Source organism: Lemur catta, chromosome 20 (assembly GCF_020740605.2).
Source record: "Lemur catta isolate mLemCat1 chromosome 20, mLemCat1.pri, whole genome shotgun sequence".
Classification (NCBI taxonomy): Eukaryota; Metazoa; Chordata; class Mammalia; order Primates; family Lemuridae; genus Lemur; species Lemur catta.
Window position 1 is genome coordinate 19,256,794 of NC_059147.1, and position 14,593 is coordinate 19,271,386.

General features: G+C 41.6%; 1 protein-coding gene across 3 annotated transcripts in view; it reads right to left on the reverse strand.

Annotated features, from left to right (window-relative positions):
* HYDIN (HYDIN axonemal central pair apparatus protein) overlaps positions 1-14,593 on the reverse strand; it is a 296,336-nt gene that overhangs the window by 212,972 nt on the left and 68,771 nt on the right. For all 3 annotated transcript variants that reach the window (XM_045534000.1, XM_045533999.1, XM_045533998.1), the window contains exon 9: positions 10,108-10,291. In XM_045534000.1, the coding sequence (XP_045389956.1) occupies positions 10,108-10,291 (184 nt within the window). The remainder of the gene's footprint in view (positions 1-10,107; positions 10,292-14,593) is intronic.

Below are 14,593 nucleotides of genomic sequence, written 5' to 3' on the forward strand. Positions count from 1 at the left end.
AAACCTTGAAAGAAGTATTTATTCTCTTCTGATAAATGACAAATACCTGGCCCCTTTGAACTGGCCCCTTTAGTGATATGGAGTGTTAGAAGCCCTCATGTCTAGACTAGGCAAAGAGGTTGGGCAAATGAAGTGGCTCACCCATCCATGTTCAGCCAACCAGTGGTGTGTTAGTGGGTATTTCATCTCAGAACTACTGAAGTCCTGGGCTTACTACTAACCTTTGAGACAAATATATTCCCTTGGTGGGTTTAGACCGTACTGTTTAGGTATATAGAATGGACTAACCAAAGTGCCTGGGGCCATCTTGGATCCTGAGAGAATCCATGCTAGAAAAGTTTCACTAGAATGAAAAGAAGTGGCCCCCAAAAGGATACACCAGAAAATCAGATAAACTCAGTACATGTGAGAAAGTCATGGATCTTATGGCTTGAGGGGGGCCAGAATGCTTTCAAAAGCATTATCCCAGCAAGAGAATCCAGGGTCTATATGCAGAAGAAGGCGACACACTTAAGTTCTATCCCAGAAGCACTCCTGGGTGGCTATCATCAAAGAAGTCTGATCACCAGGACTGGAGGGTTGGGAAGTGGGTGGTGATCGACACACTCCAGAGAGGAGACCACAATCTCCTCAAAGGAGCGAGTGTGGACGTTCGCATGTGATCGGTGAGAGTATCATCTGCTATGGAAGTTTCCTGGAAGCCCTTCTGCGAGGGGAGGGAAGACCAGCACAGCGGACTCCGAGTCTGCAGGGTTTGGGCTGAGCAAATGGGGCTGTGGGCTCAGGGCTTTCTTATCGTGGACTGCAGCTGTTTTATTGTGCCTGCGACTAGTAACTTGCAGCCTTTGCTGAACCCAGGAGACAATGCAAGGACAAACTCTGTGTATTCTAAAATCCTCTTCTGGGCTTGGAGTGGATACCGTGTTTTAAGAGGGCTGTGTGTATCTGTAAAAACAAAGTGTGGTCGTTCACTCTCCTCTCACAGAGGGAAGCTTTCAGTATTAGGTCATTTGAAGGAGTTAGGAACAGGTAGAAGGACACTTCTATTTTTCAGTTGGGATTCAAACAAAAGTTAAAGAATTTCTATTTCTTTACAACAAAACCTCAATAGCATTTTCTAGCAAACAAGAGAGCAAACCTAAGAAACAGGCAATAAGCCTAAAACTTAGACCCCATTTTAGTTATATGTCTTTGAAACATTTCTTATTACTTCTCCAACATTTCTGAAATTAACTTCCATGTCACTTATGTCTCTGAATAATTTTTTTTTATTTATCTCTCAGTTCTAAAGTTTCTGAAAATCAAAGCATTCAGAAATTTCCCTCCTTGCTCTGACATCAACATCCCTTCTTCCCAGTCCTGTGTCATCACGCAGAGCCCCTCCTGTTCTGATGCCCTTTTCTGTGTGACCCCACCCCCTCCACTGCTCATTGTCCTGCTCCAAATGAGACGCTGAGTATACAGGATTGAATTTGTAAGTGACTATGACCTTGTTTGTTGAAAATAATTGTCAAAATGGCCTTCAGTTATAGTGCAATTATCTTCCTTCTTGGTCTTAATGCGTTATTTTTCCTTCAGCTCTGTAATGAGTAAAGTAATTGCATTTTACTTATTAATTAAGTGACCTGCTAGAAGGAATCAACTTTGAATTTTCCGGACTAAAAGCTAATTCACATATTGTGGTTTTGGTCCAAATATTAAATATCTCTGGATGTGGAACTTCATGTTTCCTTCCTTCTGTAACAAGAATAAACCACCAAGTGACTTGATGGCCACAGTTCTGAGACTTTCTGAAAGCTGTCTACGAACATAGATGTCATTGGTTCATGATGAGTGACAAATACAATCAAGAGAAAGGTATCCTTTAAAAGCAATCTCCTTTAAAAAATTATATTGGCAATGATTAAAGGGGCTCTTTTAAAAAATCTGCCTTGCAAATCCTTAAATAAAAAAGAAAATGTTTTAAAAAATCACCTTCCTTTCCCTCTCTCTACTACCCATTTCCTTTCTTTTATTCCTTCCTCCCCTCCCTCCCTCCCTCCTTCCTCTGTCCCTCGCTCTTTCTTTCCTTGAAAGATCATTTCATGCAAATCTTGCCAAATCAAAACCCAAAGTGCAAGAACAGGGAGTTCTATATATATATTTAATTTACTTGGTTTATCTGGAAAATAGTTTATAATATGACTCAACTTTTACATTTATTAAATAAAATGGTTGCATTATAATTCCCAGCTTACATTTAAAGAATGACCCAAATGTTTGCCCACTCAAGTGCTATATTTTCTAATCATACTCTCTAATCTGACGAGAGACAAGTGGGTCTAGCTCCAAATCATAACACTTGTAATTGAAAGCTTATGTTCCCACTACTGTGTTAAGCACTTATATACATTAACTAGTTTAATCTTTATGTCTTTGTGAAATAGCATTATCTTCATTTTAAAGATGAGAAAATCAAGGCAAAAGAAGTTAAGTATCCCAACCAGGGCCAGACCAATAGTAAGTGGCAGAACTAAGATTCTATAATAATTTTTTCCCTAACTTCCCTAACCCCATGCAATTATAACAAAAGGTCAGGCCTCACCTTTCTCACAATGTCATTATAAAGGCTAGAAGAAATTTTAAAACACTGCAACTGGTAAACAGGCTTGGTAAACCTGGTGTTGCTGTCTGGTAAACATAGTGCAACATCCTGAGTATTCATATCCTTCCAGTAACCTCTGAAAGATGACCATAGGAGGTTCTTTTGGATGACACAGTCAACATTAGTATATTGCAGCTCTTGACAAATGCATTGCTAGGTCTTTATCAAGCTCTCCTTTTTGGACAAATGTCAGGGTCCAGTCAGCTCAGAACAGGGTGGATGAATAATGACTTCAACAATAACTATAGTATGTGATGAGTTTCATTATGTTTCACCCAAATGGAAATGTTCTTGACTCTATAAACAAATATTTTCAGCTATCTTGTAATTTTCTTAAAATATTAGAAAAGTATCAATATAAAGAATTTCTCTTAGGAAATGAAAACATGCTCTTAAAGTCAAATTTCTATCAATGAATAACAACAACAAAAAAAAGAACCACTGATTAGAATCTATAGTCTTTTCCACTACCCATAATTGCTCTTCTAGATCCTTCCAGATCAATAAGAGAAATCATAGCTCTCTTTAATATCACCCAGGGAAAATAGCAGTTTTCTCAAAGAGAAATGGAAAAATAAATGGAAGCTAAAAAATTGAAAGTCAACTATGCTAATTATCATTGAGAGAAAACATCCAACTGGGACATGACATGTAAGACTTTTCTACTCCATTATTTCTCCCGGGACAAGAAACTGTGAATCAAATACAGTTCTGATTCTCAAAATAATGACCATAAAAGTTTCTAAAAGAGGTCTCTAAGATTTGGCCTTCTGTCAGAGGAAGCTTCACAAAGGTGTATTCTACCTTGATCTCACCTCCAACCCAAATACAGTGAAAATTCTACCGGGTTTTATAGAGCGGAGGTAGTTGTGTGTGATGTTCATGCCTTTCTCTGGAGAGAAAAGAATTCTGTCTCGTCCAGCAAGGAGGGGTGTTAACTTATTTAATGAGCCATGAAGAACCACACTGTTTCTAAGACTTCCCTAGGCCTCCCCCGATGCTGGTTCTTCAATACCAACAGTGAATGTTCCAGCACAACTGGAAACAGTGCAGCTGAGCACGAGGATCTGAAAGGATGATCCTATTAAACAGAGGCTGAAGAATGGGGAAAACCACACCGACAGAGAAGCTGTGACTTGTCAAGGACAGTTTGCTCTCAGCAGGTCCCTGTCCTTCGTTCTCCTTTCTGGTGTCCATTTCCAGAGAGTCAGCTCCCACATGTTTGCAATGTGACTCGAGGCTAATGGGATGAGAAGTGAAAAGGGTATGCAGGAAAAAGCTGGCTCCTTCTTCTTTGGTAGCCATCTGGGCTTCCACCCAACCTGGTTCTGCTGAGCTCACATGCTAGGCCCATTTGGGAAAAATAAAGTAAACTAAATTTGAGCTGTGCTCTCAAAGTCTGAATTGCTGGAAAGGCATGTTTTCTGCAGGCTTAGATGACGACAAAGCACGGTTTACTATTACTTACGTGGTACCAAGGAAATTATCAAGTTTCTCTCTTTTTTTTAAGGCTTAGTTAAATTAAGCTTAAGCTTCCCTAGGGATACTGGATGATGTTTTCTTTGATCGAGGAGACACTTGCTAACAGAAGCAGAAATGTTTCCCTGCTCTCTAATGGCAGCCAATCAGCTAGGGCCGGTTTGGATAAATACCTTTTAAATTCTCAGACCTTGCTTTTTGAGAAAATATTAAGTGTTTGACATTCAGAAAATTGCTGCATCTTCAAAGTGTGACCTGAGCCAGCAGCCCCAGAGTTCAGAAACAAGGCCAGCACATCTGTGCTGTGATTTCTCAGAGGATGCCTTGATGCCCGTAGAAAGCAAAAGCTTAATTCTCTCTTTTTGCCCTGTGATATTCTCTTGCCTCTTAATTCTCAGAACTGTGTTTTTTGTCTTTAAATCTCTCTCCCTCAGAGTACCCAAGAGATCTAAGCAGAGGAAATAAGAGAATGAAACCATCAAAATTCTGTAAAGCCAGAGTCCATCTCGCACAATAGAATATTATATTTCTGAAAGTAGCCAATTCCACTTGCTTTTCTGGAAGGCACAAAACATGCATAATAGACTCAATTTTGCAGTTCTTTTCCAAAGGGTAAAAAACCCCACATGGAAGCAGGTGGCTGGAGAAATGATCAGTATGCTACAGAACCCAGTATCTTCCCTCGGTAAGGAATAAATGGGAAAATTTAGGCTAATGAGAAACTTGATATAAATAGTAATAACACAACACATGCATTAACGACTAGAACAACAATTCTGGTCACTTTTAGAATATCAATAAATTATCAAGTAAAGCTAAAAAAGCATTCCTTCCAGCCCTCTGTCCTGGACTGCCTTCTCCCCATGGTCACTGTGGGTCCTTGTCTACTCCCTTTCCCCACCCATGAACACTCCCGGGCTCTCTCTAAAGACAAACTCCCACCTCTGTGCCCTGGAGCAACTACCAGCCTCCCTCTGTTTGGATCACAGGAAAGAAAGGGAAACAAGCAGGCCTGACACTCTGCGGCCACATCAGTCCCCGAGATGCCCAAGCCTAACCTCCTCAAGGTTTGAGCAGCAGACCCACAGCCTGTTATGCGACGAGCATGATGAGAAGCTGGTGAGCTAAGGCAAGTAACCTGCGGCCACGTGGTTGGCAGGTGGTAGGACAGGGTAGGAATTAGCAGTTCCAGAGTTTGGGTCTGTCATTCTTATAACATTGAGTCAAACCGCTCCTCACGTGATAATATTAACAAAATTTGATTTAAATTCAAACCCATCACCACCTCTGGGCAACTTAGGGACAGCGATTGATCTTTTGATCTTGAACCTCCTTGTTTTAAATTGAAAGAGCCTCTGTAGCAGGAATGATGTTCCTATGAAATACTTAATATGCAGAGAACACAATCAGAGCTAAACTAATCCTCTGTTTTGCCTGGTGCATTTGAAGAAGCAAGATACACAGACACAGGTCTGAGGAAATAGGCATAGATTTCTTATTTCTTTTCAGAATTTAAGGAAACAAATTTTGTTTTTTTGTTTTGTTTTGTTTTTCTTTTTAAGTTTACCTCATTTGAAAGCAATGTCCTTCCTCCGCAGACAGAGGCTAAAGAATCCATCAGAAAGCAAGGTGGTCTCCAAGCCTCTTCACCACCCTTTTATTTTGTTTTTATTCTTTGAGCAGGGTTTCAATTAGAGATTGATTATTAAATCAGGAGATGACACTGCTTGGTTCTAATCTTCTCTGCTTCTACTGTGAACTCAAGTCATACCAAGAAGCTAATTAAAAGGAGTCACACCCTAAGAAAAAACTAATCACTGATGCACAGCTAAACTGTCAAAAGGTAAGCAGTGGCCATTTAGCATCAGTGACCCGATAGTGAGCAACGCTCAGAAAAGACCTTCAGTAGACAATGGTGCCGAACCAGGCATGGTAGGTATGCAAGCCCTGACGGGCTCCCAGCTGGTGGGCTCTCCTCTTGGTACCTTCTCTGTGAAGTCGTGGCCTCTACTCCATCCAAAGCACCTCTAAAGGTGACTACCTAGAGGACCTCCTGAGCCCTCTTCAATTTTCCCTTTTTGATCTGCTCTTAGAGTTTCCATCTGCTTTTCCTGGCTTCAGTGAAGACCTCTACAGGGCACTCACTAATCTTGCCTCCAGTCCTGAATCCCCACCCACATTTTATCCTGCATTTCCAAAACTTTTGAACATCTATAGTCGTCTCAAATTCAACGTGTTCAGAGCTGAACTCCCTGTCATTAGTCGATTTACTTTCATTCACTTATTTATCCACTTATTGGCACTGGGCAAGGTACTTATGGCACTCCTTGACCTTAAGGAGTTCAGAGCCCGATCTGAAATTGGAGAGTCTTGAATGTATGAGCTGAATAGTATCAAAGTGATCTACCTGCAATACCCTTAGTTTGTGTACAAGGCAACTGAAGCCAAGGGAGATCAAATGGCTGAAGGTCACATCTGCTATTGGCAAAGCTAGGACTTCAGGACTCCTGACTTGCTGGTTTCCATCACAAATGTCATATTAATAATTTTCCCCATCTCTCCAGTTCAGCTTTGAGGAGACACTTGATTCCTCACAGTGTCTCTCCATCAATGGCCAGTCAGTCAAAAAGCACTTCAGTGTCTTCCTTTCAAATACCTCTCACGCCTGCCATTTCCTTTCCTTTCCAACCATCACTGGGTGGTTCCAGGTCAGCGTCACTCTCATGAACACCCTTGTCTTGCCTGCAGAGATGCATCATCTCCCCTGCTAGACATGCCCACCCATCTCACCCTCTGTCCACCCTCCTCCAGCTCAACCAACACATGGCTCCCAGGGCAGTCTGTCTAAGCCCCCTGAACACATCACACTCCTGCTGCAAACCCTGAAGTGAATCTCAGACACTCACAGCACCATTTATTTGCCAAACTGGGATCCACAGAACACTGACTCCGGGGGCTGCTCTGTGGAGAGGGCTCTGTGGTCACAGGGAAGTGCTGCTTGCATTCTAGCATTTGGAGACTCACCTTCTCCTGAACCAGTATTTCCCCAAACTCCCTTTTTGCCAGGGACACACATTACCCCCTCTCAGATCCAGTGTTTCTGGAAAAGCATGGTGGGTGACAGTAGCCTGCAGGCTACAGCACAGCAGTTTGGTCAGTAGCCCAGGTTTCCTCTACTCTCCTTCCCAACCAGAAACAGTCTATTCATCATCATTCAACGTGCCATGAACCTAATAGCTTCCTTTTTCTTTGTTTTTGTAATTTCCCCAGTTGGAAACATTCTCTTTCTCCTTTTCCACTTAATTAAATCTTAACCTTCCTTTGGATATTCAATTCAGATCTCATCTCTCCTATAAATCTTTTTCCAACTCTCTCATCTGAGACTACTGCAGCATTTATTTACCTGTGTCAGAAAACCAAAGTCTCAATAGTGAAAAATACCCATGGTTCATATTTGTGTCGAGAAGCTAATGAAATGGCAGAATTTTCTCATTATATACAAAAGTAATTTATAAGGTAAGATTATATTACACTCACAAACAAGAACTGTATTTATATGAAACTATCAGAAAGTATAGTTTTAAGTAGAAAAAAGGAGATTTAACATCACTAAATAATTCACTATAACTGAATCTGAGTTCTGCTGTTTTGACTAGAATAACTTTAGAAAGTTTCATGCCTTCATTTTCATCTTGCAAAAATTGTCAAGAACTAGCTAATGAACAATATTATGAGAAGAAAAACTGAATAGTGTATGGAAAAGGCAAGATCATGACAGATTTCATAAAGCCCATTTATTTTATAAGTGATTATTACTCCTTTCCTATTTCTGGCATTTTTTTCTACATAATATAAAGAAAAATTAGTCTCATTTACTTAAAAAGTACCATTTCTGTACCATTTCTATGCATTACTAAAATGTTTTTCTTCCTAATGGTGAAAAGACGCTATGTGACAAGAATGCCCAATTCAGTTTCTGTCTGGAATTCAAAAACAATCACATTAAAGGCCATATTTTAACACACATATATCTCTGTCAAGAAGCTTTGGGTTATGGAAGGAAGCATGAGAAGAAAATCTGAGGTAATTCTAATCTTTCTCTTTCTAAATTAGAAATAAGCAGGGCTCACCTGTGGGTCTCCCACCCGTCTCCTCCTGGCCACCATGTCTGTGATCTGGTGACCCAGCACCTCCCCCCCTCCAAGGAGGAGCCATCAACAGCCTGGATCTCCAGTACCAGCTGGGAAGGGTCCTGGACTGTGTGGACAGCAGCAGTGTGTCTAAGACGACCACGACTGACCGCTCCTCCCTGCCTCCACCCAGCTCAGCCACTTGCTCACTTGCACCAGTAAGTCCTTCCACCTCTTCAGTATCTCTGGGCTTGACCTCATCTCACTTTTGGTCCTCATCTTGATTTAACCTCTTGCTGGTCTAAGCCCATTGTATCTGGAGATCCCTTTGCTCACTTAAGCCCTGGATAGTCTTCTGCCATGACAGAGGATTCAGCCTCAACCTACAAGTCCAGCCTTATTTTCCTACATGAGCCTTTACTTCGAACAAACTGGTCTATTCATGGAGCCTTGGACGAATCATGCCACGCACATCCACAGTTTCATTCTCCAAAAGTCCTGTCCTGCAAGACATAGCCCAAGATTCTCCTCTTGAGAAGCCTTCTCTAACTCTGTAGTCTGTGAAAATCACCCCAGCCTCTGAACTAGTCAACTTACTGTCTTCTCCAGTGATCCACACAGCAGCTCTCACTAAACAGTCCCAGAGGATGTCTCCAAGGGGAGAGAGCTCCTTCTTGGAGATTTACAACACACATTAGCATGTTAAAGACTTTCCGAAGTCTTATAGCAAAGAAACCTTCCAAACAATATTGAACCTAGTGTTTCTCAAACTTACTTAGCCATGGAACCTCTTTTCCACATTATATCTTTGAGTAACCATTTGGAAAACAGTCTGCATAAGTCAGTGGCATTTCCCACAAGTGATCTTGTATCCTAATGTGCCCTGTGCCCATGCCCTTTCTCCAGCTGGTTTACATGGCCACAGCTTGGCAGCTCTAACTAGCTGTGGGCTTTCTCAACGCCTATTGCTGTTTTTCTCCTCCAATTACTCTATGCTAAGTGTAAGGGAGTGCACAGAAAGGACGTAGCTCAGTGCCTGGCAGATGGCAGATACAAAAGCTGCTGGCTACTTTCCTTTTGAGGCAGTAGGGCAGAGCGGCTACTGTCAGACAGACCCCATTCTAATTCTGGTGCATTCTAATCCCTCGCTAGAGAGACTGTGAGCTCAAGGACCATGTCCGTTTTGTTCCTCAATGCCTGGTACACACAGTGTCTGGTACAGACCATGCACTCAATCAGCATTCATAAAGTGAAGTAAGGACAAAGCAGTTTTCAACTGAGGTGATTCTGCCCACCAGGAGATATCTGGCAGTTTATGGAGACGGTTTTGGCTGTCACACCAGCATCTGGTGGGTAAAAGTAAGGATGCTATTAAACATCCTACAACGTACAGGACAAGGAACTATCTGGCCTCAAATGCCAACAGTGCTGGGGTTGAGAAGTCATGCTCTTTAGTCTAATCAGGGATGGATTTCTAACTACTAACACTAGCTGTTTGGCCTTGAGCATGTTACAGAATTTTTCTTAATTTCCTCTTCTGTAGAATGGGGTTCTAATTTTATCTTTAGGGTTGTTGTAAGATTATACATATGCAAATGAGATAAACTGGATAATACATATGAAGCGTTTAATGCAGTGACTGGTGCACAGAAATCGTGACCTATAAACGTGACCCATGAGCATTCTTACCATTGACCTTTATCTAATGTCTCAAAATAATGATGAGGCTCTTGAGATGGACCCTTTACTCTCTCGAATGCACCACCTTCATTCCAGAGTGGGTACTCGCGTCAAAAAAGGCCCTGCACTCCCGCTTATGGTGACTGTATGGTCAGATTTTATTAAGGTACTCACCACAGGCTCGATAGTGAAAATGTTATTCAAGAAGAGCAATCTGTCTCCCTGAACCATCCTCCTCTGATTCTCAAAGGTGCGAGAGAGAATGGAAAGACGGTCTCGGAGGACAGGATCAATAATGCAGTCTTCGAGAAACTCATCCATCTCATCCTTTTCTTCTTTGATCAGATCATCACAGACTCTAAAGAAAACAAACATAGGAAACGCAAGATTCACCTTGGTATTCCCATGAGGAACTTTGTAAAGTGCGCCCCTCCAGTCCATCCACGTGGAAACGTCCTCGCCCATCACGCTGGGTGGTCCCTGCTTGCCCTGAGTCTATAACACACTAACTGGGGGACCTTGTACTCAGTCCTCAGACTATCAGAGCTTCAGTTTTGCTCAACTTTAGTCACCTCCTTTAAGGAGTCCTCCCTGGATACCTTTCCCATTCGATGACCACTCGTTCACTCCTGAGTCCCTGTGTATATCTGGAAAAATATTTTCCAGGCTGCTTTTTAAATATTTAACATCTAGCCTGCCTTTCCCACAGCAAGGACAATTTTTTTTCCTTTTTAACTTGCTTAGCTTTAATTCCTTTTTAGCTGTTAGTTACCCAGAGAACAGAACCTGGAGCCAGCAAGGACTAGGTTTATATACTGATGCTACAATCTGTTTACTAGCTCTGTGAATTTGAGAGTTATCCAATTCCTCTAAGCCTCAGTGCCTTCTCCTATTAGAAATAATAGGAGCTCCTCCATCAGAAAGATGCATTGAAGGTTAAATGTGATCAGTGCCCTGGTGCAGTTCCTGGGACAAAGCTGGTGCTTCATAAATACCAGTTTTCTCTCTCAGTCAACTGGAGGCAATCACCAAACTGTCAAGCTTATAAAATGCTGAAGCTGCACTTAAAGATGCCTTCTTTTCTCTCTCTTTCTACTTCTTAATATCCATTCTGATAAGTGAGAAAAGCAGCCTTCCCCAATGCTCTCACCAGGCTGGGTTCACATTTCTCATGAACTTTGCAGACTGAATTTTATCTCCTTCCAGGACATACGACCACATTCCCAACATTATACTGGCACCACTAGTGGTGAGAGACAAATTATTTAGCAATGTGAGTGCTGAGTGGCAGCCTAGGATCACCGCATGCCTTGTCCCAGCTCCAACTATTTTCTAAATGACGTCCTGCAAACCATAAACTCAGTATTGTCAAATAATTCTTTTTTAATAACTTGTGTGCTCAGGGTCCTTTGGTCACACAGCATAAAGAAGTCAAAGAAATGGGCTCGGGATGTGCTGGTTCCAAGGAAGAAAGCATTCTGTGCTTGCTTTTTACTGCCAAGTAGGAAGCAGCACACAAGGTAACTGGCAGCAGTCCTCCCGTACTGCCGGGCAGAGCAGGGCAAGTTAAAGACGGCCCACAGAGAGAGAGGAATCCATTTCTTTTTTTATTTGGTATTTTGTTATTTGATGCCCATGTGAAAAACTCATAAATTATATATCCTTAGAAGCAAAAAATCCCCCTTGTAGGAATAAATCCTAAAAAACAATCATGGATGTAAACAAAGACACAGCTGCAAAAATGTTCATTAAATGCTGAAATGATTACTAGATAAAGTGGGTAAATTTGATGTAAGATAATGAAGCCTTGGTTAAACAAAACTGGGAATCATCAACATTATATTTATTGGGTACTTGCCAAACTCTTCACATGCATCGTGTAATTTAATACTTATAACTACCATGAGGTCATTATTATTACTATCATCATCCCCATTTTATAGATGATAAAACTGAGGCTCAGAAAGGTTAAGTAACTTGCCCTAGATCACACAGCTGAAAGATGGAGCCTGGACTTCACACAGGGTCTTTTGTAGTTTGAATCCTCTAGTGCTAGCCACTATGCTACACTGCTTCCTAGGCTGCATCTATATCAAGGGAATAGCAAGCCATTATTAAAATTGTATGTAAAAATATTTAAAAGTATTTTCAAATGTCTGAAATATTTTAAAGTCAAAAAGAAGGTTACAAAATGTAATGTATAGAGTAATCCCAATTTTGTAACAAAAAAAAAGTAAAAGAAAAGAAAAAACATACTTATTGGGGAAAAAGAAGAGATTTAGAGATATCAAAATATTAATAGTGGTTTTCTCCAAGTTGGAAGGATTAGAATGGATTTTTAGGTTCATTTTTGTGTTTGTCTTTATTCTCTAAATTTTTATTAGTTCACAATGGATTTCTTTTGAAAATAGAGGACAAGTCATTTTTAAAATTAAATGTTAATCAATTCTCAGACTAAAGCACCACAGGTCTTTCTATGGTTGCCCAACATGCAGCCACTGGCACGAGCCCACCGATGCCCTTGCCGGGAAAGTGCACACGTGAAATACGCGGGGTGTGCAACGTGGCACGGTCTCCCGCAGGGAGAAGCAATGGATTATACATACGTGGCAACACGAATGGATCTTAAACATAGAGCTTAGCGAAAAAAGGAGAAAACTGCACACAAAATATGATCACTCTCTCATGTACCCTCTCTCCCCCAACAAAGAAATATACATTTTACAAGAACAGATACACAAAACAAGACTCGCATTAACGTATTAGAACGGTGTCTTTGGAGGAATTAAAGTGTGGGGTTGTAAGGAATAAGTAAAATGCCTTGTGTGGACCAAGGACGATAAAGTGAAGCATTCACTCAACCCTTGCACAGGAAAACAGAAGAGAACAAAGATTCCCTTGTGCTCCTCTTTTCCCTTGCTGTTGAGACTTTGAGTTAGTAACAGACAGCGTAAGGAAAAGGGGAGGAAAGGGCATCAGATGTCTTTCTCTTTGTCCTCTGATGGAGAACGGGAGCCATGGGTGAGAGCGTAAGGAGGAGATGTATACAAAAAACAACACCTTCAGCTGGCTTGACTCCAACAAGAGCTTCCATATATCTCAGTCTATTGTTTTGTTATCCTGTCCAGACGCTAGTGTTGGTTTCTTGCACTAAGAGGTGGTTCTATTTTACAGATGAGGAGATCTCTCAACAGAGCGCATAACAATAGACCAGTCTTCTCTTTGAAAAAATCATGGACTTTAACCCATTTTATAAATGGTCTGGTAGCCACCAACACCATCTGATGCCACCTCCAGGCACCCAGCACAGGCCAGCCTATGGACTATAGTCAGGGGGAACATTATGTCTCAGGTGCAGTAGGGTGGTACCAGTAACAATCCCTCATCTTGAGGTGCTCAAGACCTGCACCCTGATCCCTTGAAGCATCCACGAGAGGTGGATGCTGAGGAGATGAAAAACTCAGAGCCATGGCCTTCAGAGCTGAGAGGAATATCCCCACGTGCACACTTCGGCATGGAATGAATGGAGACCTCCACCTTCAGAAGGACCACGTGATCCTGAACTCAGAGCAACTCTGTGATGACTGTTATAAACTGAAGACTAGAGGTCCTCTGCCTCTCTACCAGTTACCACTTATGTCTTCAGATTCTTATATGACCCTAGGGAAGGGAAGAGGACTCCAAATATAACTGAGATTAAATTTATTATGACCCAGGTGGCAAGCTCAAAGCCCAGTTACAAGTGATTTATCTAGGGAAATATGTCATTTCCTGCACCTAAATGCTGTGTAGTAAATCTATGCTGACCACTTTGGGGGGGCTCCAGTGATAATTCTAGTTCTTGTACAGAGAAAATCTAGAATTAGAGCCAGCTGCTATTAAGACAATGGCCGTGACCTTGCTGGAGAAACACAGGAACAGAAATCCTTAAAGCCCATGCTGAGTCTCTGAATACAGTAAATGTGGTAAGTGATGAGAATGAGTATGAAAGAATCTTGCAGACTGTTTTAAAATCCCTCAGGACAAGGCTGAGGAAGCAGGCAGGGATGAATGTGGCCTCCATTTCTGAAGAGATTAATTTCACTCCAAGCCCCAGAAAAACATCAAGAAAGAAAAAGAATGAAAAGGTAATTTTTTAAAGGTCCCTATATCTGACTCCAAAGTTAAAGCAAAATGAAAAAAATTTTAAGCCCAGAACTTTTCCTGGAGGTAGAGACATCTTCATTGCTAAAGTCTGGAGCATGGGAAGGGCCCTATGTCCCCAAACCTGGACATGTGTCCTAAGGTTTGAGGTCAGTGGAGAGAAAGGCCATCCTTCCTAAAATGGAAATGACAAGCTGCCAGAAAGGAAGAGGGATCCCTAGGGCTTAAATTCCTCCACTAGAAGAAGAGATGTCCAAGTCTTTGCTCAGCTAGACTCTAGAGGACAAGACACCATGATGGCTAGGACAGGACTTCAGAATATCCATTCTCAACCTGCCCTTTGAGCAACTTTCAGTCCCTGGAGATGAATCCATCAGGACAAGCTGTAAGTCATGTTTAACTGCCAGGAGAGCTGCAGGCACACTCTTGAGTCTCACCTAAAATTTACACTGAAGTTAAATCTTAGGTCCTTGGGGAGCTGATAAGGGAAATTTTGGTCTCTAGAAATACATATCAG